The sequence below is a fragment of the Cyprinus carpio genome, chromosome B14 (genome assembly GCF_018340385.1).
Source record: "Cyprinus carpio isolate SPL01 chromosome B14, ASM1834038v1, whole genome shotgun sequence".
Taxonomy (NCBI): Eukaryota; Metazoa; Chordata; class Actinopteri; order Cypriniformes; family Cyprinidae; genus Cyprinus; species Cyprinus carpio.
The window spans coordinates 11146734-11170787 of record NC_056610.1 but is presented as its reverse complement, the minus strand read 5'-3'; the positions used below and the strand labels follow the sequence as shown (position 1 = coordinate 11170787).

Below are 24054 nucleotides of genomic sequence, written 5' to 3'. Positions count from 1 at the left end.
TATTGTATATTTCTCAGAAGAAAAAAGAAAAAAACATTTTTTTATTCAGACTGGTTGATTGGCCTGGCAAATGCGAATATAAACCTTTTTTACGGTCTATGATATAAACAGAACCTGTGTGAAATGTTTATTCTTATGGAAACAGTAACACAAGTTCCTGATAGTGATACAGATAGAGAATGTACTTCATGTACTGAAATATTATGGGACACTATATTTAGGTTTACTGTGTCATATAGATTTCGAGCGCTGTAATTTCACATCCCAAACAGCAGGTGTCGACAAACGCCTCTGCAGTGCCTCAATCCGCCGCAGGTCAGGGAAGAGCGCCGTTTATCGCTCCTTCATACGCGAGCACAGTTCAGCTTCTCGGGTTTTATTATTAATTTACTTATTGTCGACATATATAAGACGTTGTATGGTAAAATACTTTATTAAGGGGTAGATAAATCACTTCACTTTGCTTCAGCTGAGTAGACGAAGCGTCTTTGCAGGGTTTATCAGAAGGTATGTGGTTCAGCTAGCTCACTAAGCTAACAGTTTTGTTTCCTCAGTTATTCTAAAGAGTTTCCCTCATTTATTATGTAAATAACTATTTGCTTTTTTACATAGAGCCTTGTTTTATGCTTAAAGGGATTTTCTTGTTTATTCGTTTTGACTGAATATAGAATGAATAGGAAATGTCTAGGTGCATGATTGATTGGATTAGCTTTAATTAATAGTTGGCCCTGTTGTTTATTTAACGTTAACGTTATATATTTTGGCTGAGCATTTTGCTTTATATGTTGTATGTCTGGGGTAGTTTACCATGCAGTCATGCTTCATTTGAAATGCAGATAAGTGTCTGAAATGCAGATCACTTTAAAAGAAATATTAGTGTTTGTGTTATACTAATAGTGTATTATAGAGTCACTGTCCTATATGTTGTGTTTTTACAGGGTTGTTTCCAGCATGGCAGATGGAGAGGGTTTTGTGGTGAGAGTCAGAGGATTACCCTGGTCCTGTTCTGTTGATGAAGTTCAGAGGTTTTTCTCAGGTAAAAAACAAAAAAACAAACCCTGCTTAAATCTTTTCCACTTAGCTTTTATTCCCTGCCTGACTAATTCTAGCCAAATTTAATCTTAGAGTGCAAAATTGCAAACAATGGGACAAGCATACACTTCACATACACACGGGAAGGGCGGCCAAGTGGAGAAGCGTTTGTAGAGTTCGAATCAGAAGAAGATCTTAAAATTGCGGTGAAGAGAGACCGTGAAACAATGGGCCACCGTTATGTAGAAGGTAGGCAGCTGATTTTGCCTTAGCTAGGATCCCTAAAGGAATAATTCACCCAAAAATGAAAATTTGCTGAAAATGTATGCACACACAGGCTGTCCTTGTAGTTGAGTTTGTTTCTTCATCAGAACCGATTTGGTGAAATTTAGCATTGCGTCACTTGCTCACCAATGGATCTTTTGCAGTGAATGGGTGCCGTCAGAATGAGCGTCCGAACAGCTGATGAAAACATCACAATAATCTACAAATAATCCACATGAATCCAGTCCACAATTAACACAAAACCATGTGTTTTTAAACTCGACATCAACATATTTGTTTAGAACTTTCAGACTGTTTTCACTTCTAAACCTTGCTTGATCTGTGCATATTTCTCTCCTGATTCAGACAAGCCAGAGGCAATGGTTAGAATTAAAAATGTCTTGTTGATGGTTTTTTTTTTTTTTTTTTTTTTTAGTTTTTAACTTAAAGATTTTGTATTTGATGGATGGTAATTGATTGGATTGATTGTTTATGTTTTTTTTAATCAGCTGTTTGGTCATTGTGACAGCACCCATTCACTGCTGATGAAGAAGTGATGTAATGCTAAACTTCTCCAAATCTGATGAAGAATCTGAATGCTGATGAAGAAACAAACTCATCTACATCTTGGATGACCTGAGGGTTTCGGCAGATAATTTGTTTTGGTGAATTACACCAAATATTTCAAGATAAAATACTGATCGATTCACATGTGCTTTCAGTATTCAAATCCAATAGTGTTGAGATGGACTGGGTTCTGAAGCACACCGGACCGAACTGCCCGGACACAGGAGGGGACGGCCTGGTTAGGCTTCGTGGTCTGCCTTTTGGATGCAGCAAGGAGGAAATTGTCCAGTTTTTTGCAGGTATGTCCGATAGGAACTTCGAATTGCCATTTTTACTCAAAATTAAAACAGTATGCCACCATTTAACTTAACTAATTTTAGTTCATCGGACCATCATTTGCACTTAAATGAGCTTTGAACATTTAAAATAAAGAGCTCAGTTTCAGTCATATAATCTTTAAAATTAGGAATAGTTGAAATTATTGAAAGTATTGAATCTTAAGAATTTGACCATCCAGAAGGACCAAGATGGGTCACTTTTTATCCAGCGTTGTCCGTTTATGTAATTATTAGAATTTGTGCTGCTTGTTTTTTTTTTATTAAACTGCCTCAGCCCTTTTTGTATTTGTATGTACCTAAAACAGTTGCACATCACTCTAGGTAATTTTTGGGGCTTAATAAATAAACGACATGGGTTGAGACAGAAGCTCAAGAGGCATTTGATTTAAGTGACCCTTCTTTTTCTTGCACAAAATTATCCATAAATTGTGCCAGAAAAGGTTCAAATGTATTGTGGCCCCATTTGGAATATTTATGTAGTACCATTTCTCATTTGACATAAAGAGAAACCCATAGAGTAATATAAAGTCTTGTTAATGGGCTTGTGACTTAATTTGTCCCCCACTGGGGTTATCTGTCCTTGGGTTGAAGGGTTGGAAATCGTGCCAAATGGGATAACATTGCCGGTGGACTTCCAGGGGAGGAGTACGGGGGAGGCCTTCGTGCAGTTTGCTTCACAGGATATAGCCGAAAAGGCTCTAAAGAAACACAAGGAAAGAATAGGGCACAGGTGGGGATGGCTGGTTGGTTGCCTGGATACGTTGCTTTTCTTATGGTGTTCACCTCAATAAATCATCCACTGCAGAAATGGCAAGATATGACCACAGATGAATTGACGGCAAAAAAAACAACAACAAAAAACAAGGAAGATGAGGTCCAGAAGCCTTAAAGATTATGTATTTTTAGTGCTGAGTGAACCATTGAGTTGCACTGTGTAGATTTAGAGAGATAACTGAATGTGGGCACTTTTGAGACAGTTTAGTGAATTTGTACTAATTTACATGAGCATTCAAAACATTTTGGCTTGTAATGGGCAGTTACATCAGCCAGATGTATTAAAGCTACTGTAGAATTTCTGCAAAATTATTTGGCAAAAAGCGTTCATTGTAAATTGTCTGTAAGTGTAGCGATGTATGAAGCACAGTTCACATAGAAGACACTTTCAAACCAAGCAGCTTTTTCATGGTTGTACTGAATTCATGAAAAGCATGAACCTCTTGCAAAATCTGTAAGGGGAAATCTTTTGTCTTCACATGAAATTCACGATCATGTGGATTCCTATGAAATGACTGGATTTCATCGGTAATTGCACCGTAATACGAGAGTATTTAGACTTATGTTTGACATGAGTAATATTGTGCAATATTTGTACAATTTAAAGGGATAGTTCCCAGAATGAATTTTGAATTTTCATCATCACCACTTCACTCTCCAGTGTCACATAATTCTTCAGAAATCATTCTGATTATACTGAAATATGGTGATTTGCTGCTCAAGGAACTTTTTTTTTTTTTGAGATGTTTGACGTCAACTCTTCCCTTCTTGACTGATAGGCTAGTCACATGGCCACTCAGCACTAAGTTTTATGCAATAGGAATCTCTCAGTTTTTCTACCATTTGAAGACTTCAGATCACGAGGACCCAGTTAAACAGGTAATACAAAGTTAACCCTAACAGTCTGAAGTGCTTTGCTAGCAGAGAACGAAAGCAGTGTGTCAGTCCAAAAAGATCCAGACCACAGTAACACATTGCCAGCTGCCTTCGGGTGACCATAAGAAAAGTTTTTCGTAATTAAGGGTTGAATGAAACTCAGTATTTAAGGGTTCTTTATTTTCTGTCTCTCTCTGTGTCTCTTTTTTTGGGAAACTGTTATGTAAAGTCACTGAACGGAGAGGCTGACTGTTAATTAGTGTCATCCCAGACTCATTCTAACTAAGGGTGTTTGTTCATTAGACCCGTTTTCAGACAGCCCTTATTTATACTGCACGCAGGAATGCTCTTGTCTCTTGCCGGTAGACCTTGGTGCCATTACTCTGCATTTATGTCGTTAGGTATATAGAGATCTTCAAGAGCAGCCGGGCGGAAGTGCGCACACACTATGAACCCCAGCGTAAGGTCATGGGCATGCAGAGACCGGGCCCCTACGACAGGCCTGGAGGCGGCCGCGGCTACAACAGTATGGGCAGAGGAGTCTCCTTTGAGAGAACGAGACGTGGAGGCTACGGTGGAGGTGAAGTATTTTTGGTTGTTATCAACATTGCTACAAATACTGTTGACAGAGCTTAATAATATTAAACTTTGAATATTGCTTTAAAGCAGGGATAGGCAACTCCGGTCCTGGAGGGCCATTATCCTGCAGAGTTTAGCTTCAGCCCTCATAAAAACTCACATGCCTGTATCTATCTAGTAATCCCGAAAACACTGATTGCCTTGTTTCAGGTGTGTTTAATTAGGGTTGGAGCTAAACTCTGCAGGACAGTGGCCCTCCAGGACCGGAGTTGCCTATCCCTGCTTTAAAGGGGTCATATGATGTTGCTAAAAAGAACATTATGTATTTGGTGTAATGAAATATGTGTATGTGGTTTAAGGTTCAAAAACACATTATTTTCCACATACTGTACATTATTGTTTCTCCTCTATACCCCGCCTTTCTGAACACATAGTTTTTTACATAGCTCATCGTTCTAAAAAAAAGTGAGGTGTGCTTGGTCACGTATCGCACCAGAACCGTTTTCGGAACCGAAAATTAGAAATTGCTCACGATTTTCAAAGAACAGAACTGGTTCTGAATAAGAACCGGTTCTCGGTTCCCAACCTTAGACATCATATACCTCTGTAAATAAATACAATTTAAATTCACGTCTCGCTCACTTCAGTGCACTTTGAATGGAACATATACGTTCGATTCGAACTGGAATCATGGTGGAATATCCGGTGATGTCCACTTTGCAGGGCACTTAACGTTTGAATAGAACAAACGTCTGAAGCCATAAGAGAAACACAAAATGTGCAGAGCAGGGGGCACATGGACTGGAATTGAGAACTGCTGCTTTACACTGCTCAAAACTCGTGGCAAATCCTTTACATATGTAAACGTACTTACAGACTGTGAGTCAGAACAGCCGGCATTGTAGTCTACTCTCCCAGGATCAGGAAACAGTTCTCCATAAAATGTGCTGCACACTAAATATTTGGGTTGACCTGTTCTGGAACAGTGTTGTAAATATAACTTAACCACTGATTTTTAGTTGTGTCCTCTTTTGGAAGGCAAAACAAAGTATTTTCACTTTTATAACGAAACCGCATCTCCACAACATGGCGCTGGCGGCAACAGCGAGAATAAAAGTTACATCTTCTTTCTTTGCATGAACATTTAGGTGGTGGCGTTATGCAAATCTTCCCACATCGTGACAGAGACATGTGGGGGCATGTTAGAACGAGCCGTTTTAGTGGGGTGTGGTTGACTCTTAACTTTTATGAAGAATATCTCTTTGGATTTGATACTTTAGTCTTTGCAACTTCACAGATCTTCTGTGCTGATATGCTGATTTTCTGCTCAAGAAATATTATGATGAAATGCTGAAAACATTGTTATGCTGCTTAATATTTTTGTGGAAGCTGAGATGCATTTTTTAGGATTCTTTAATGATTTATAATCATTTAATAAATATATAGTCTTTATATAAAATTTTGTTACTTTTGATGAGGTACTGCCTTGCTAAAAAAAAAAAGTATAAAAAAGTATTTTTTGTAGAAGTTTCATTTTTACAGGGTTATGTGATTGATAGAAAGTTAAAAAGAACATTTGCTGTCACTTTTGATTTAACGCATCCTTTCTAAATTAAAGTATCATTTAAAAAAAAAAAAAAGTACTTTATACTTTATAAACAAACTTTTAAATGGTTGTGTGCATATAGATAAAAATGTAGACACTATGGCACTCTGTTGAAGTAGTTCCAAAATAATAGTTGCAGATTTGTCCTGCTAACTGAATTGTTGTAGTTTCAAACCTTATGTGATTTCAAGGAACTTTCCTTGTAATAAACTGTTTTATGTCACTTTAGATAAGAAAGCCTCTGCTAAATGAAGAATAAAGGAATAGCTTTGCTTTTATTATGTTGAGATAAATCTTTGAATCTTGCCCTGTTTCTATGGCTTCCTGTCAAGATACTTGTGCACAGTTAAGTGAAACAGCGAAAGGCTTATCAGGAAGAATATTTTTTGTCTTAACTTGTTCTTGCTAATATTTGCCTCAAAGATGGTCGTTATGGAGACGGCAGCTCCTCCTTTCAGAGCACAACGGGACATTGTGTGCACATGAGAGGCCTTCCATACAGAGCCACTGAAACTGACATATACAATGTGAGTCCTTAGACACACACGTGTTTATTTCAAGTATCTTAAGTATTATTTGATTGCATACATGTCCTGTTCACTGTCTTTCTCAATGTTTTTTCTCTAGTTCTTCTCTCCACTGAACCCAGTGCGTGTTCACCTGGAGATCGGCCCTGATGGAAGAGTAACAGGCGAGGCGGATGTAGAATTTGCCACCCACGAGGACGCTGTGGCAGCCATGTCGAAGGACAAAGCCAATATGCGTAAGTGTTAGGAGAGGAAACAGAAGTAAAACTGAATGATTTTTTTACTAAAGGGATAGTTCACCCAAAAATGAAAAGTCTGCAGTTTGTTTACCCACATCCTTAAAACATCATCTTTTGTGTCAGCAGATAGGCTAGAAGTATTTCATACTTGAGATTGAGTCAATAATGAGAGCATTTGTTTTTGAGTGAACTATGTTTAAATTCAGTCCTATTAATGGGTCTTGAATGTCTACATTCTTCTATTGAAGGAAACTGAACACCTTAATTCGCCAGCGTATGCGTACAGTCGAACGTGCAGCCTTTCAAAGTGTCCTCCATTTGATAGTGTGAACGAACGCAGGCGGTCGACACATGCACTATGGAAATGTCCAGCATCTGTTGTTTTTTCTATAAGTAATGTCCGATAAAAATGTCTTTGTACTCTTTTACAAACCCTCTGATACAAGCGCTTGTCAGCGTGGCTGTCTTGTTGTTGCACTTTCTGCTATCTTGTTGTTGTTGTTGTTCCGTCTCTTTAGTTTCATTTTCTACTGTAAAACAACGGCCTGGGCCAGTGCTGCCACCTTGTGGAACAACTGATTAGTGCAAAACCAATCAATGCGCAAAGTACGGGCGGGTACAAAAATCAGACGGTGCGCGTACTATTCTGATGAATAAAATTTGCATCACGCACTGTAAGCTGACCCTCGCGTACACGTGAAAACTGAAGTATACTTTAGGCTTAACTGACAAAGCAACTTTTCAAGCTTATGGATGACAAAAACCTTGATATTGAATTATAATCCACTTAGCATTTAAACCAGCAGACGAAAAAACTTCAGCATATGCTTATAATAAACAGAATGTTATCTTCTGTTGGAGTGGATGCTAAATACATTTTGTTATTGTTCTTTATTCTCATGCAGAACACCGTTATGTAGAGCTGTTCCTAAACTCCACGGCAGGGGGCGGAAGTGGAGGATACGGTGGCCAAATGATGGGCGGTATGGGTAAGACCCCTTCTTCACCTCTCCTTTCAGACATTAGTAACTCTTACTGAGCAGCTATCATAAATGCTTAATTGTCGCTCTGCAGGAAACCAGTCGTCATATGGACACAGCAGCCAACAGATGGGCTCTGGCTACAGCGGAGGTTATGGTAACCAGAGTGGCATGGGGGGCTACAGTGACTACAGTGAGTGTCAGCTCTTCCGTAGCTCTGCTAGCCGGTTCCCTGCCAAATCCTATCGCCCTTGGACCCCTAGGGGTAGCTGTTTGTAATGCCTGATTAAAAAGCCTTTCGTGTTATCCTGTTGTAGCTGATCAGGTAAATACAATCACAATTAAACAGTACATCAATGCCAATAATATAATTTTAATAAAGTTTGTCTGGATTTTACATTGACTACACAGTATATTTCTGTTGAATAAATGTGTACCTTTCAATATCATAATGTTCACACATTTAAAAGAGAGCACAATTCAGTAAAGGTTGCATGTAAAATGCGTAGATTATGGTGATGGTTAGCTTACTAACCAAAACAAAGGCATTTTATGAATTACATCATCTGTGTCCCAATTCAGGGGCTGCATTCTTTGAAGTCTCTGAAGGCCAAACCAAGTATTGTTTAAATGGGATGGTCTCGCTAATGGTGGATTGCTGTTGTTGCATAGAAACTGTGACAACTGCTGTTGATGAGTGGCAGTAAAGTTTGTACTAGTAGACTTTTTGACTCTTGTATTGATAAGTTAAATATCAGAGTAAACTGAAACCCAATACTACATTTAAAATTGCAATTCTGCTTTTTCTCTCGATAAAAGTCCTATTACTGGTGCACAGTGAATCTTGGGATAGTTTGGACTGTGAAGGATTCATCTGTTGCATCCATCATGGCCCATTTTGAGGCTCCATTTAATGCATTTAGCCTTAATTGCCCCGCATCAAAGCTGCCTTCGAAAGATGCAGTCTCTGAATTAGGACATCCAGAATTTGTACACAGGATATATAATTAAAGAAAAAATGCTGATGTTTTTATTGATTGCATTGTGCTGGTTTATTGATGCATGTTGCTGGTTAAGGCTTAGTATTTTATAATTTGGTTCCAAAGACCATCCAGAGAGTTCTTCAAGCTGGTGGAATCTTTTAGGGGTCCAAGTGGGTTAGAATTTGACGCATCGCTCAAGGCCCTATCACATGACCTCCATCAAAGTCTCCCAATCATCAAACCAGCATTATCTCTGACACTGGATTGCATGCACATGCAATGATGTAATGTTTACACCCAAAGTTTAAATGGTTTCACCTTTGACCCCATCTGACCATTTAAACTAAAGTGCAGTTATTGATTGCCAAACAGTTCACCTGATGTATCGTTACATGGGTTATGCCATTGTGTAAAGACAAACAACTAAACGGGTGCGTTTCCCAAAATCAACTAACGATGCTTTAAAGATGATTTCTATATCTCTTATGATACCGCTTAATGCTTTTGTTTGCTAAATTAACTGGTTTAAGTTTTGTCTTTGGCATTTTTTTTTTTTTTATCTGCTGGTTTTAGCTGTTTTCTGTCTAATTCATTTGTCTAAATGAACTGGCTTTAGCGTTTTAACCTATTTAACTCTTTAGTTTCAACTTTTTTTTTTTTTGCTAAATCAGCTGGTTTTAGCTGCTGTTGTTTCTTAGTTTTTTGCTAAATCAGCTGTTTTTAGCTTTTAAAACTTGTAAATAAAAAACTTAACTATTTCAAACTGAAACCCTTTAAATTTTAAGCTTATAAAACTACTTCAAACTTTTTGGCTAGACTTTTTCAAGCCAACTTAAAATTTGTCTACAAACTTTATTTGCTTTTCATGTGGAATTTTTAAAATTTTACATAATAGTATTGAGGTACTATTATAATTATTAATAATTTGATTGTTTTATTTGTATATTTTTTCATTTTATTTCAAAGTGTTAGTTATTTTGTTTTTGTCATTTTTAAGTTTTTATATATGTCTATATATTTTTATTAGTTTTTTTTTGTTTTGTTATTTTAGTACTTCATTTTAATTACATTAAAATGAAAACTTGGCAACTACCTGAAATAAATTTTGTATTTCAAGTGACAAATGTTTTTTTGTAATGGTTTTAATTTTTGTGAAGTTAACTATAATAACCTTCTTTATCTATATCACGCTTCCATGACAAACCTGCATCGCTTGTCATGTGACCAGGCCTTGAGAGTCATAGTATAAATTGCGATTCTTTGTGCACTGAGAACTCCCTGGTCCTAAAATGTGTATTTCTTTCTCCTGTCAGGTAATCAGGGCGGAATGGGGAGCAGTTACTATGGTGGAGGGAGCCGCGGGTCCATGGGAATGAACGGCCTCAACAGCTGCATGGGGGGAGGCTGGGGGATGTAGCCTCCGGGGTTTCATAGCTGCTTTATAATCTTCATTTGAACAGTGTCCTCTTTCATTTGTTTGTTCCTTGCTCCCTTCTAAGTTGTGTTTAGGGCTGTACACAAGAAAATTTCTTTTTCCCTTTTGACATGGTTGAAAACAAATCCGGGCTAGAGGTAGTAATTTATGTTAAAGAGAAACTTTATTTGCTGAAATGTGACAGCCCATGTATCACACTGGAGAGGTGCCTGTAAATCTGTTATTACAGTAGAGTATTAAAGAGGTGATTTTTGTTTCCTCCATGGGCCAACTTTATCAAAGCCTTTTGTACAGCTTGACATCTTTGCACACAGAGGTTTAACTCTATCAGTGATTGTAGCATCATATCTTAAACTTTTGGCTCCTGCAAAGGTGTTTTGCATGTACTTAATGCTTACTCCAGGCCGATCGTTTAAAGAGAGTGTTTAAGTTTAGAAAAAAAGATTTTTGTATAATTTTAAAGCATGGTGGGAAGTGGACGGGTTTCCTTTAGATGCATGTTACTGTTTGCATTTTCTTTTTTTTTCCCATGCAGTGTATCACCTGTGATTTCAGTGTAGTGGACAAATGTCCTCATGGCTTCACAGATGGATTAATACTTTGAGGCAGTGTTTATTAAACCGTACACAATTCTATAAAATCTTCAGAAACTTCATTACATCTTTATGAACAGAACAGGAGACAAAAGAGGGTTCAACACAGGAAACTGTCGTACAATCTAAAATAGACATTTTGTATTCAGAGAGCCTTGAAAATTTTATAAAAAATTATTTTCTTGGCATGAGCAAAAAAAGTTGGAGAAAATACAATGCATCTGCTCTTTAGTCTTGCATACTATAAATGTGATCTTACCTTTGGACAATGAAAAATCATTTACAGACTTTGGGCCTCATTCATGATATTAGCAGAACAAATGTGTTCATAAAACCACCGTTATTCAATTCTATTTATGTAAGAATGGTTTTATGAATGATTTACACATTGTTGAAAAATTCGCATATCTACTCACTTCATACAGGAACTGGTCCCAACTTTTGACCTTTGATAGTGGTATATTTTTTTTGTATGACATGCACAGGTTAAATATTTATAGCACATACATAGTGAAAAAATAATGATAATTAGTGATAAAGATTACAATTCAGTAATTCCGTGTCTCCTTAAAAAAATTAAATTGAACACACCAAAATTTACAAAATCAGTACAAAATTAATTCTGTCCTATATTGAAAAGAGGATACTAAAAAGCATGAAGAGAATCGAAATCTGAATCCTCTGCATTCACTCTTGGTGAACACGTGAAAGGTTTATATATGTTAGTGCTCTCCCTAAAATGGAGACTATCATTATAAATACAATCAAATTAATGTTAGTTTCTAATTATCCTTGCATCTTCCTGTCCAAAAAAAAAAAAACTTTGCATATGGTTTTGCAACAATCAAAGATTTTAGTCAAACTGAAGCCAGTGGTAATTAATGCATAAGTGTTAAAAACAGATTGAGAGTTTGATTAATACAGTTAGCCTGTAGTTTCTCACACACACCATCAGCAGAGATGCTGAATGCTGTCAGGAGCCGATAGAGCTTCTCTGGAGCAGGAGGGAATGGCAGACGTCACACACGCGGACAGGTCTGGGGAACGAGGGCAGAGCCAGCTCATTGCTGGAGCAGCTGTTGCAGTAGATGTCTCCACAGTTCCTGCAATGGTGCCAAACAGAAAGAGCAGGAGTTGAGGTACATGCCAAACACTGCTGTATAGAGACTGAGAGTGGAGCATCACTCACCTTTCTCCGAGAGATTGAGAATTCTTTTTGGCACTGCTTGCACTGTGTAGCTTCATCGTCTTTTAGCCAGGCATGATTCTTGATGAGACAATTATTACGATAAGACAATTATTACGTTACTTAAATTATTGGAAAAAAATTAATACCTTTATTAGGTAAGGATGCATTAAAATGATCAAAAGTGACAGTAAAGACAATTTTACAAAAGTAAGTCACATCAATAAGAAGGGATCTTTAGCTTTGCTATGAAAATGGACACAATAAAGGTAACCCCATGAAGCTCTTTTACCTTCAAGGCTTTGTTGACCTCTTTGAAGTCTTCCATCTTGAGTTTGGATCTGAAAGCAGGATTTTAGTTCAAGATATTTAGCATGCTGCAAAGTTCTTCAGTTATGAAATGAACACTTTCAGCTGTAAAGAAACTCTAAAATGATAAAAGCATCATTCAGCTGAAGTCAGTTCAGCGCTGATTCAATTCAGTTCAAAAAGACTGTCAGTGTTCCAGAGTTCATCAATTATGATACAAAATAAAGCAGCTCTACAGAAGACAACTATGATTATCCAGAAATACCAGAAAATATGAGTGGAGTTGTCTTACTGGCTGAGATGAAGGCCCATCTCCTGTAGAGCCTGTTCCTGCTCCTCACACAGCTGCTGGAGCTGTTTCTTCTCCTGTCGAAGATCAAGAAGCTCCTGTGGAAACAAAGGTAGAGTGTCATCATTTATTAACACCATAATACAAACACTTCACTCTTGCTTTGATTTTGTATAATGTCAAGTCTTTATTGACTTGTACTGGTTAGTTTTGTGGCTGAAGCAGCAGTGTATCTGACCGTCTGCAGGCCCTGCAGCTGCTGCAGTTGTGTGCGCAGCTCTGTGCTGTTGTCCTGTTCTCTCTGTAGCTCCCGCTGTAGGATCTGCCGCTGCTCCTTCTCTGTGCTGAGCGCTGACTCCAGGCCTGCCCTGAAAAGAGAACAGAAACAACACATGAATCGAAAAAAATAAATAAATCTAAATCTAAAGGGGTGAAATTATTGCCCCTTTTGTGAGTTCATCGTCTTTTTTTTTAATTGTTCTTTTTTTTACTTTTTTGTTATTTAATTTACATTTTTGGAGAAAAAAATAAATTTTTAGAATACATAAAATATATTTTTTTAAATAAATAAATGTATTTAATGAATAAAATAAACATGAAATAAAATCTATTAAACAAAATGTATTTTAAAAAATGTTCTCTAATGCAGGATGAGATTTCTAAAGTGACTATAAAAGTAAATGTAAATTCGAAACAAATACTTTACAGCTTGTTTAACTTTAAAGGGATAGTTCACCCAAAAATGAAAACTCATCATTTATGCACCCTCCACTTGTTCCAAACCTGTATGCGTTTCTTTCTTTTGCTGAACACACAAGAGAATATTGGTAACCAAACAGTTGACGGTAGCCATTGACTTCTATAGTATTTTATTTTTTTCATACTATGGAAGTCGACTGTTTGGTTACCAATATTAATCAAAATACCTTTTTTTGTGTGTGTGTTCATCAGCCGAAAGAAATACATACAGTTGTGGAACAACTTAAGTGTGAGTGAGAAATGACACAATTTTCATTTTTGGATGAACTATCCCTTCAAGGTATTTACGACAGCAAAGTAAGCACATTTCTAGAAGCTTGATTTACACTACCGGAGTGTGTCGAGGTCAGCGAGACGCTTCTGCAGAGCGTTCACTTTTCCTTTCATCTCCGATCTCAGCTCATTCTGGCTTTCATCCGTGTCCTTGCGCACATTTTCTGAATTTTGAAGCCTAAGGAGCAAGTACTTATGTTTATCAGGTCTAGAAAAACGACATACATTTCATACATGTTGTTTCAAACCTGTGTGACTTGTTTCACCTACATTCTTTCAAAGACCATAAGGAAAACAAAGTCATTAGGTTTGGAACAACATATGGTGGGTAAATGATTAATTATTCCTTAAAAATGTCCTGGCACCTCTGCTCTAGTTCCTTCATGGCTGCTTCCATCTGAATCATCTTCTCTTCCAGCTCCTGCATGTCCTCCACTTTTTTCTGGGCCACTCGGCCAGACTCCTTATAGGTTAAACAACAAGACTTAAGTTTCGATTGGTTACAGCTAATCCTATTCCAGTAACATTTTGTTCAGACAGTAAGATGTAACACCTGTGCTTTGTTGAACATCTGTAAGTTGAGATTCTTGACATGGTCTAGTTGTTGTCGAAGCGCGACCAGCGTATCTTGTTTCTCACGTGTGTCCTTTTCCAGGAGTTTCATTGCAACTTCCATTTCCTGCTTCAGACCGATCTGCAGCTCCAGCTCCTTTTGCAGCTCCTGATTTGCCAAACAGTTTATTCAGATACTTTGACTGGCTCCATAAAATATTATAGTTACATTAATGCATTACAGGGATGAAAATTCCTCATTTATGTAACCTCAAGTTTTTCCAAACCTGTATAAGTTTCTGTCTTCTGTTGAACATAAAATTAGATATTATAAAATGGATAGTTCCGGTCCTTGGTTCTGATTGGTTGAGCCACATTCAAAGCTGTTGTGAATTACACTACAAACACACACCTTTGTTTACTTCTGTGTGTTGCTCGGCAAACACTTTGCTGGAATCACAACTGTTTCTGAGGAACTACATTGTTTGGTGGAAGAATACTGTTTTTATTTATATCATTACACTTTATTTGCTCGGTTTTATTCTGTGAAACTTTACTACGTGTATGGAATTACCATTTTATAAAAGCAACAAGCCCCGTGAAGCCGTGGTTTACAGTGAATTTACAACAGCTAAAGGCTTCGCATCGTACCTAACAACTGTTATAAATTTGCTGTAAACCACGGCTTCTTGGGGCTTATTGCTTTATTTTGAAGAATGAAGGTAACCAAACATTTTTTAGACCCAATTGACTTTCATTGTATTTTTTTTCCATACTATGAAAGTAATTGGGGTCCAGCAACTGTTTGGTTACCCACATCCTTCAAAATATCTCAGAAAAAAGAAACAACATGAGGGTGAGTATATTTTCTTTTTTTGGGTGAACTATCCCTTTAATACTATGCAATACAATACAGTCTCAAATTCAAAAATTTGAGCTGAAATATTTTATTCTTACCTGCCGGATTCGTTTCTCCTCCTTGTATTGCTTCCAGACTACATTGTACATTTCATCCAAACCCTGCCGTGTCTGTCGATATGTTTCTAGCTCAGCCTGGCTGTCTTGTAGAGTCACCTAAACAACAATCCAAAGCGAGTCAAAGTAGGCAACTTTCTTTTGGAAAGACAAAATACTGCATGCATTCATTTATTAGTAATAAACCAACAGACAGGCCTACATTTGGCCATTTTAAGGATCTGACATTAGATGTTCCAAACTTTTTCTAGTGACTTTTCCAGTGAATAGAAGCAGATTTTTAAACATTATTTCGTACTGAATGATTTTGTTCATAATATAACATTTCTACTGCAATTCTCACCTCCTCTTTCCTCTGACTAGATTGGAGAATATTTGCATTTTCTTGTTTAAGTTGTTCCTGCTCTTCGCGCAGAACGTTGATTCTGTCTGTGGCTGCTGTAAGCTGTACGAAAGACATCAAATATATTTATTTTTCCATGTTAATCCTGTATTTAGTAATATGCACAATTATGAACCAAGAAATGACAATATGCAAAATATAAGGTATAAATAAAGTCCATTAAAAAAAAAAAATCAATCAATCTGATATTTCCACCTCCTCAATGAGTTTGCTGTTGGTCTTCTCCAGTGAGTCCATCTTGGCCTGAAGATCCGTCACTGTGCAGCTCAGATGCCGGTTCAGTTCTTCAATATAGTGCTTCTGGTCAAGAATGGCTGTCATTTTTGAATCACTGTTAGCAGTTAAAAAATTAGAAAGAGTCAAAATTACCAAACTAGTTCTTGCCATGTAATCAGTGATTTAATGCTTAATCTTTGCTAAGTGATCACACACTCACTCCTGTGTGTTCTCAGTTGCTTGGGGATCCTTTAGATACATTGAAAAGTCAATGACGCCCACCTGCAGAAACAAGAACACAGTGTTCAGCGTCAGTGTTAAAGAGCACATCTGATAACATGGTTTGGACGGCTATATGTTTCACCTGGGAATCCAGATCCTCTCCTTTCACACACAGATTGGCATCGATCACATTCAGACCCACCAGCATCCCTACGATCACAGCCCCCTCCTCCTCCATTATGAGAGCCCCGGGGTCATAAAACTCCCTGAGACAGAAAAAAACATGAATTTACACTGGGAAGAAAAGTGATTTTTAGCTTTGAAGTCCAGAACTGAATAGCATTACAATAATTATTTATGTGGGTGTGTATATTTATTATAGTTGGAATTGAACTGCTCTTACCCAAGAAGGTCTCTTCTATTTATAAGCACTTTCATGTAGTCTGCGATTTTTTTCTGCATTAGAGCCAGATGAAGCCATGCTCGAGCTCGGCCGAGGCCTGTCCTGAAACAACACAGAACCGCATGAATGTAAAGATCAAATCACGCCCTCCTATTACACTGTTTCAGACAGGACATTATATTCAAGACAAACGCCTGTGATGGGAACCTACTTGATTCCAGGCATATCCCGCACACTGGTGGCAATGTCAGCTGACTCTGGGCACAGTTTCTCTATCAATTCCAGAGGAGCCCAGATAGACTTATTCTGACCAATGAAAGTCTTCTTTACTGCACAGGAGGAGAGACAGAAACATGCAGGATTTAGGCCACAAAATGGGTTAATTTCACAAAACCTGTCAAGAATATGTAGGTTTTACACTCCAAAATCAACCTAAATAAATGAGAAAAATAAATCATCTTTTCCTTCAAGAAATGTAGCCTTTAAGTTTTCATAACAATTAAACACATTTCTCTCCTGAATTTTTTTTTTTTATACTTTATTAAAACCCCGAAGCAGCTTTATTATTGTTGACTAAAATTAAAAACATAAAACCATTTTCATTGCTTGAATGAAACAAACATAAATGGAAATAAAATATATAAAAATACATATATTTAACGCATTGCTTTTCAGCCAGTAACCAAGGCCACATTTCTAATTTTTCAATTTCTGAAAACAGAAAATTTACTAAAAATTGATATTTATAAATAAATAAATTTTACTCATTGATTTTGAGTGAAACATTTTTAAAAAATCATGGAGGTATTTGTTGTACTGACATTCATATTTATTTTTGAAAATACATAATTTTTTATTCTTCTCCTTTGATTTTGAGGGTGAAACGTGACCCGAGTATGTTTCTGTGAGAGTTAACTATATGAATGCAGTGACATTTGGTAATTCTATATTCACTTTTAGGATTTATGTCCCATCTCACCTTTTAACCCGTGTTTAATGCAGTGCTCCAGAACCACAAAGAACTGCTGCAGAGGCGGATATTCAGAGTCCAGCGAGCGGCCGAGACTGAGGGAGGACTGGATCAGAACCTTAATGCTGAGCTTCATCATGCTGAGGAGGTTTGACCTCTCCACCACCATGGGATCCTTCACAGCTGGACAACACAGGTGCATTAACACAAACACTTCCTGTGACATCTGCAGGACTAATCAGCTCACGGTCGCTCAGCGTAACTGGTGAGTCAGTGTAATTAATTGTAAATGAAAAAACAATGACTTAAATATTGCGGTAACTTAGAATAACAAATAAAGAGGCTAAAACTGAACTTGAGGGGAAGTGGAAGTTCCTGCTGGAAAAAATATAAGAGTCAGGAAGCAGGTGCATTATTCATTTCCTGTATACTGTAGTGGTCTACAATACAATTATGTCACATCTTGGAATCATACCACAAAAACATATAACACTAGCTGCATTAAAATGTATAAATGACTTGTTATACTCATAGATGGCTAATCAAAATGGATAATGGCCCAATAAGAGATGCAAGGACTGACCTCATACTTATAGATCTCTATTACAAAACTGTACTGTTTGATGGAGCAGTGCTGCAGTCAGATGATAACACAGTTCTTTGTCATTTACTAAGTACATCATTTTTACTATGTTCATGTATCATAGTATTTGGGCAGCTGACATGATATTTCAAGCAGTGTCAGCAGCGTTCTCTAGTTTGCCATGTTATATTTTTGAGTATTTATACTCTAATCCACAACAGAAATTTTACTAGTACAGTTTAATACTTCTCATCAAGAAAATACACAAGGAATTTTTATTTTCTCATGTCAAGCATGAAAGGGTTTTCAAAACAGTAAGACACAAGGGAGAGCTTGGGGACCATGGAAAAGTAAAAATAACAAAAGTGTAAAAACGATAAATAAACAAAATAATACAAAAAAAATTATTACACTAAATTAAATGCAAATTTTGATAGAAAAGTAACAATTTGATTAAAAAAGGCAATCTGATTCAATAAAGTAACAATAATTAAAACTACGGTATTACAGTTTAAAATTAAATAATTAAAAGGCAGATTGAAATAAAGCATAAATAATAATACAATTATTTTTTAAATAAATAATTTAAAATAAAATAAATACAAATAATTTAATAATACACACAGTACAATATATTAGGTAGAAAAACGTGAAAAATACTTAAAGCATATTATACTACACATATTTTTTTTTTTATTATAAATTTTTCCCAAAACAAAACTGGGTGTTTACATATAGATGCAGTAGCTGGCATCTAAAATATGACACTAATATATATATATATATATATATATATATATATATATATATATATATATATATATATATATATATATATATATATAAAGTAAACATACACACCTTCCCTTAGACATTCGTACCAATCTGAACGTCAGATTTTCATGTTGCATTTAAAAATGTTCACATCCTTGACGCACCAGTTTACGTTGTGGAAAAAGTACTGTGCATGTAACGTATATTTATAAACAATATTATGGCAATACCATGGTCCCATTTCCAAAAAAAATGGCATTATCGTTGTACTTTTTTAATTCTGTTATTGACTACTTATCTTAAGCGCAGTCAGTTAACTTTCTTCTCCCTATATTTAAATATTAGAGCGCTGAACAGGAGTCATACCTGCTGTCTTCAGGGGATCTGAGCTGTCGGAGGTGTGTTGTGATGAGTCCGGTCCCTTTAACCCCGCGCTGTAGTGATTCACTCCACTGCTCAGCGTCTCCGTCGCCTTACGAGCAAACGACAGAATCGGCGCCGACCAGGAGCTGTCTGCCCGCTTGTCCTTCTGGACCTCGTCGGTATCGTTGGCGACATAATTTTGCCCAGGCTCCGTAGCCTCTGGTTGTTCTTCTTTCGCAGGAACGTCTTCGCATTCAACTTTGCTGTTTGGATCCTCGTCCGCCATGTTTACTTGTCAAAACATGTGACTCGAGACCAGAGCAATCGGTTCTTGATCGCTCAGGGAGACAAATCGATCGGCGATCGAAGAGGTTTTTATCTAGACATCGATTTAAAAAACAATAGAAAGATTACTAAATACGTAAAAAATAGACGAATAGAACCGAAAGAACGAAGATACTGAACAGAAATCAAATACAAAATAAACAAAAATCAATTAAAAAAATGTAAAACGTATTAAAAATAGATTGTAAAACTTAGCCACATACGGAAAGACATATTTTCAACCTTTTAAAATTGAATAAATGATGTGTGATGTATGTTGGACTGTGTATGAACGAGTTTAAAGTATCCACTAGATGGCAGTAGCGAACGCCGTTGTGCTTATTTAGTGAAACACAGTCCACATGCTGTTTTATGCTTTCTGCTCAGTGTGTTGTATCCAAAACTAGGGAAAGACTTGGCCAATGCAAAGTATTTTTTATGCTTTTAAGACAACTTGAGTGTTAAAAAAATACTTAGTTGTGATACATTACCAAAAGGCATAATTTGCGATTATGAAAGAATGCAATCGTCGGTAATTAAAAATAATCAAACCCATAAAGCAATTTAATGTTTGTTCATACATGTTTCCATTCATTCATTTGATCAGAGTGTTAGTCGAAATCTGAATCTGGTGTAGCTGCTATACTAGAGGTGTTTCGAACCCTAACTTTTATTAAAACTAACAGTCATTTCATTATCAGAGCACTAGTTCATGTCTGTTTAAACACACGAACATATGTTTTGAAAGAACTCTGAAAGAAAATTCAGTATGGTTTACATTCTGATCCACTTGGCATGGCTCTCCTGCAAATAAAATTATAGTGACATAATATTATGTTCTTTTTATTCATTCAAACTCGTGATCAAAACCATGGCAGGTGTTGTTTTAAACCCTTTATTGTCTTTGGGTCATTTCAGTAAAGAGTGCTGATAAGCTTATTTACTGCTCTAGACACAATAGCAAGTTATTTGTGAAAAATGTTGAAAGTGTAAAATTGTATCAATGATACCTACTTTACTAATACCAGAATATACAATTTGTTATACATTTTGTGAGATATTATGAAATACCAAAAGTGAATGTGCTCTATTTAAAAAGTAGTTTATTATTAAGTAGGCCAGGTGATCACAGGTGGGTGTATTTGTAGCACAGTAGGAGGGTTAAAACTTATGAAAAAAAAGAAGAAGAAAGAGGTGTAGACCAATAAAACAGCTAATAAAACATCATCAAAGGATCTTGATACACACTGTGACGCTCTGTAGTGGGCGTGGCCTCACTCATATTTAAACGGCTGTCACTGAGACGCGGCTGATTTTTTTAATCTTGACGCACGAGAGACGCTCACAGTAACAAAGACACGAAATAACAATCTACGGTGCCTTCAAAGGAATTAACACAGAGGGAAGGATTTTCATTTTAAAAGCTGTATCTATCGTCTTCATTACCAGAAGGGAAAATATGAAGTTTTTAACTATTTTGCGTCTTTTCGTCTTTACCATCGGTGAGTATAACTGACAGACCGAGGCGGCTTGTTGCTGAGGGGTGTCGCATTACAACCCGGTGCTAGCTATATACCTGTAAATATTTATTTTTTGATAAAGAAACTTTGGGTTTGCTAAAAAAAAATAAAAAAAAGTGAGTGGAAATTCATAACATGACTTGTTTCAACTGAGGCTTTTTTTACCATTCAAAACTTCGGATTTGCCAGTGAACCTATTAATGGGTCAACAATGTCATTCAGTCATTCTGTTTTAAGAATATTCTGGGATATATTTATTTTTGTCTCATGCGTTCATTCGTTAGCTCAGTGTCTGTGCATGCAAGATTTTTGTAAATGAAGCCCCTCTGCACCATCTAGGGGTTTTAGGTAATGCACATAACCTATTATTAGTTTTAAAACATGCTTATTTGCATGTCAGTCTCTGGGTCGTGAAATAAACTCGATTGGATTTATTCTAGTTAAAAGGGAAAATATTAGCGGGCTCTATGCATTAATAACAAAAAAAAGAAGACTCCAGCAAGTATATAATTTACATCGTAGTCAACAATCCACTGCATAACCATAAACAATCAATCAGTCTAACTGACTAAGTTTTAATGTCTATTCACTGTTTTTCCATTCAGTGTCTGTCACATCGGTGAGCGGTGCGTCTATAGAGCGGTTCGAGAGCGAGAGGCCTGCACAGACAGCTGTGATTAACCTTTTGGAGGCACTGAGTGAGAAGAGATCTACTGTGGACAACAAGCAAGTGGAATATGAGGAGGAAGACGAGTATTACTATGATGACGAAGAGGAGGATGAGTTTTCAGGGGACTACGAAGTGCCACTTGGTAATTCATTTAAACATATGCATTAAGCGGATGCTTTTATCCCAAGTGACTTAAAATAGAGGGGCATAAGCAATTCGTCACAGATTTTTGTGATTTGCATTTATGCTGTAGTTTAAATTTTAGTATGAATAACTGTACATTTCTTCTTCTCTCCCACCAAAACAGTGGCTTTTTCAAGCAAACCCAAAGACCCGAGTGCAGTTTTGAATGCGGAGAAACTTGAAGGCTCGAAGAGGAAGGGGCTCGGAAGGAAGAAGGCCAAAGGAAAGGGAAAAGGCAAGAAAAGGAATCCGTGTCTAAAAAAGTACAAGAACTTTTGTATTCACGGAACCTGCCAGTATCTCAAGAACTTAAAGGGGGCCTCATGCAGGTAAGCCCTTCCTTTAAACCATTTCTCCTGTAATTTTTGGCACTCTTTTATTGAAATGGTTATATTTTAAAGCCGTTTAAAAGAATCAATGGCTGTTTTTTTTTCCCCAGATGTGACCAGGGCTATTCGGGAGAGAGATGTCACCTTTTCTCCCTGGAAGTAAAGCAGAATGAGAGAGGGTATAACCCCACTACAGCACTTGCTGTGGTGGCCGTGGTTCTCTCTTCATTGTGTCTCACCATCATTGGACTTTTACTGGCACTCAGGTTTGTATTTAATCTCCCCCATTAATTTTTTTTGAGCAATTAGATGTATGCAGTCTATCTTAATGTCAATCTTTGTATCATCTAGGTTTCACAAGCAAGGTGCATATAATGTGGAAAATGAGGAGAAAATTAAACTGGGAGCCGCCCCACACCACTAAACGAGACTGGAGAGAACGGTGAGTGAGGTCAGCCATTCGTACATGCTGCGTAAAATCATCCAGCATGATTTGACTCAGTCGTCTGACATCTGCGTTCTGGTTTTATTTCAGGGCAGCCATGTGGAAATTCTACCTCAAAATGAAGTGGCAAAGTTGAATGTTGGGCAGAGCATGCTGGAGAGGAGGATAGAGTGACGGCATTTGTTTGGCAGGAGTCGTGGCGCCTCCGTGAAGGGGCCCTGACTCACAAACGACTCGCTAAATGGTTCACAGGAGAGCTCAAAACCTGCCACGAACTGGAACTCTGACAAGTAGACTCGGTCGGGAAGAGAAACCAAGCTGTTCGATACAGAATGAGAAGGATCTCTTCGGGGTTGGGAATGTAGTTTGAGTTTTAGAGGCGAGGCTTTTTCTAGTACTGAAGAAGCTTGGCCTGAAATAAGTATTCTTACAAATAAGCATTTTTGTTCGTCTTGTGCACTGTGTATTTAATCGTTGCTGGCTATGCTTTAATTTATTTATTTATGTATATATATATATATATAACTATTAATATTTATTTGGATTTAGACCAACTTTGTCCAGCCCTAATGCACTGGCAACGTATTTGAAAGTCTTTGTGTTGTATGTTGATGTAATATTTTATTTATTAAAAGAAGCAGTAGTAATCTGTCTATTCAGTAAATGAGTACAGAACAATGGTAGACTGAAAATCAAAATAACAGTATATTATAATGGTATGCGATTTTCTTTTTATATTTCTGATGCATTTAATGAAGAGAATTTTTAGAATTATTATTATATGTTTTTTGATGTTCAGGACAGTGTTAGAATGTATATTTCAGCAAACTTTAAGAAAAGTCATATTTCAAGCATTTTTCCTTTTTTTTTTTTTTTTTTCCATAGAAAGTTTTTTTTTTTTTTTTTTTTTTTTTTTTTTTGGCCAGTAAAATGCTTACACTGTAACTGAACAGTGTTCCTAATAAGAAATGTGAATTATTAGTTCATTTTCTGTTTATTTAATTTCAGCATCCTGCTCTGTAAGACACAGTAGTGGTTTTCTAATGTTCTCATTGTATGTATGGAGTATTTTTAAAATGCTCAGACAAAAAATTAAGGCAAAAAATAAATTTGATATAAAAAACCAAGTTATTGTAATTTCTTTAGAGAATTGTATGCTCATTATTTTCCCAAGGAGGAAGATGCCAGTGTGATGCAATGAGTCACTTCCTCATGAGAGCAGTTAGGACCGGTTTCCCATTTTGAAGATATTTTTGAAAACTGGAATAATGACAAAAATACAGTAATGTCTAGATTTTGGCATAAAAAGAAAATTTTGTCTAGTCTGCCTCCTGCTCTCAATTCCAAAGATGTCTTTCATGTGACATGCACCTGTATCCTGAGCATGTGATCTGCATTGTGGCCATTTGACAATAAACACCCTTTCACAAACACACCCATCACATGCAACATCTCACCTTGCGTTATCTGCTTGCATCATCGTGAAATTGCACTTCCTTGACAGAAAATTGCA

At 36.8% G+C, this 24054-nt stretch overlaps 3 protein-coding genes across 10 annotated transcripts; 2 read left to right on the top strand and 1 right to left on the bottom strand.

Moving 5' to 3' along the window:
- Nucleotides 1-320: 320 nt before the first annotated feature.
- Nucleotides 321-10454, top strand: hnrnph1 (heterogeneous nuclear ribonucleoprotein H1). 7 transcript variants are annotated; one of them, XM_042738055.1, is made up of 11 exons: nt 321-507; nt 939-1036; nt 1126-1281; nt 2019-2162; nt 2793-2931; nt 4253-4431; nt 6460-6563; nt 6664-6799; nt 7708-7785; nt 7877-7975; nt 10079-10454. In XM_042738055.1, exons 2-11 carry the CDS (start codon nt 952-954, stop codon nt 10180-10182), a joined length of 1224 nt encoding a protein of 407 aa, XP_042593989.1. In that variant the 5' UTR covers nt 321-507; nt 939-951; the 3' UTR covers nt 10183-10454. The 7 variants fall into 7 exon arrangements, with proteins under 7 accessions (XP_042593989.1, XP_042593991.1, XP_042593990.1 ...); XM_042738057.1 differs by having other exon boundaries at nt 10075-10454; XM_042738056.1 differs by having other exon boundaries at nt 7877-8107.
- A 338-nt stretch (nt 10455-10792) lies between these two features.
- Nucleotides 10793-19416, bottom strand: rufy1 (RUN and FYVE domain containing 1). The gene is made up of 17 exons (XM_042738054.1): nt 19074-19416; nt 17360-17533; nt 16592-16709; nt 16381-16482; nt 16120-16243; nt 15976-16037; nt 15735-15870; nt 15480-15581; nt 15119-15235; nt 14163-14330; nt 13975-14072; nt 13668-13787; nt 12816-12945; nt 12581-12675; nt 12272-12320; nt 11983-12060; nt 10793-11907 (listed from the first exon to the last, which is right to left on the bottom strand). Exons 1-17 carry the CDS (start codon nt 19354-19356, stop codon nt 11767-11769), a joined length of 2097 nt encoding a protein of 698 aa, XP_042593988.1. The 5' UTR covers nt 19357-19416; the 3' UTR covers nt 10793-11766.
- A 1270-nt stretch (nt 19417-20686) lies between these two features.
- On the top strand, nt 20687-23668 carry hbegfa (heparin-binding EGF-like growth factor a). Of its 2 annotated transcripts, none has more exons than XM_019074086.2 (6): nt 20687-20896; nt 21520-21726; nt 21892-22096; nt 22207-22362; nt 22448-22538; nt 22632-23668. In XM_019074086.2, the coding sequence occupies exons 1-5, from the start codon at nt 20854-20856 to the stop codon at nt 22518-22520; spliced, it is 684 nt and encodes a 227-aa protein (XP_018929631.1). In that variant the 5' UTR covers nt 20687-20853; the 3' UTR covers nt 22521-22538; nt 22632-23668. The 2 variants fall into 2 exon arrangements, with proteins under 2 accessions (XP_018929631.1, XP_018929632.1); XM_019074087.2 differs by having other exon boundaries at nt 22448-22547.
- The last annotated feature ends 386 nt before the right edge of the window (nt 23669-24054 follow it).

Excerpts from the sequence above, each read along its gene's own strand:
- hbegfa (XM_019074086.2), top strand. The coding sequence starts at position 20,854 with ATGAAGTTTTTAACTATTTTGCGTCTTTTCGTCTTTACCATCG. Across the intron at positions 21,727-21,891 it reads GGACTACGAAGTGCCACTTG|TGGCTTTTTCAAGCAAACCC; the intron begins GTAATTCATTTA and ends CCACCAAAACAG. Across the intron at positions 22,363-22,447 it reads GGACTTTTACTGGCACTCAG|GTTTCACAAGCAAGGTGCAT; the intron begins GTTTGTATTTAA and ends TGTATCATCTAG.
- hnrnph1 (XM_019074082.2), top strand. The coding sequence starts at position 952 with ATGGCAGATGGAGAGGGTTTTGTGGTGAGAGTCAGAGGATTACCCTGG. Across the intron at positions 2,932-4,252 it reads AAGGAAAGAATAGGGCACAG|GTATATAGAGATCTTCAAGA; the intron begins GTGGGGATGGCT and ends TTATGTCGTTAG. Across the intron at positions 6,800-7,707 it reads GAAGGACAAAGCCAATATGC|AACACCGTTATGTAGAGCTG; the intron begins GTAAGTGTTAGG and ends ATTCTCATGCAG.
- rufy1 (XM_042738054.1), bottom strand. The coding sequence starts at position 19,356 with ATGGCGGACGAGGATCCAAACAGCAAAGTTGAATGCGAAGACGTTCCT. Across the intron at positions 16,244-16,380 it reads AATAGAAGAGACCTTCTTGG|GGAGTTTTATGACCCCGGGG; the intron begins GTAAGAGCAGTT and ends TTTCTGTCTCAG. Across the intron at positions 15,582-15,734 it reads ACAGCAAACTCATTGAGGAG|CTTACAGCAGCCACAGACAG; the intron begins GTGGAAATATCA and ends TCTTTCGTACAG.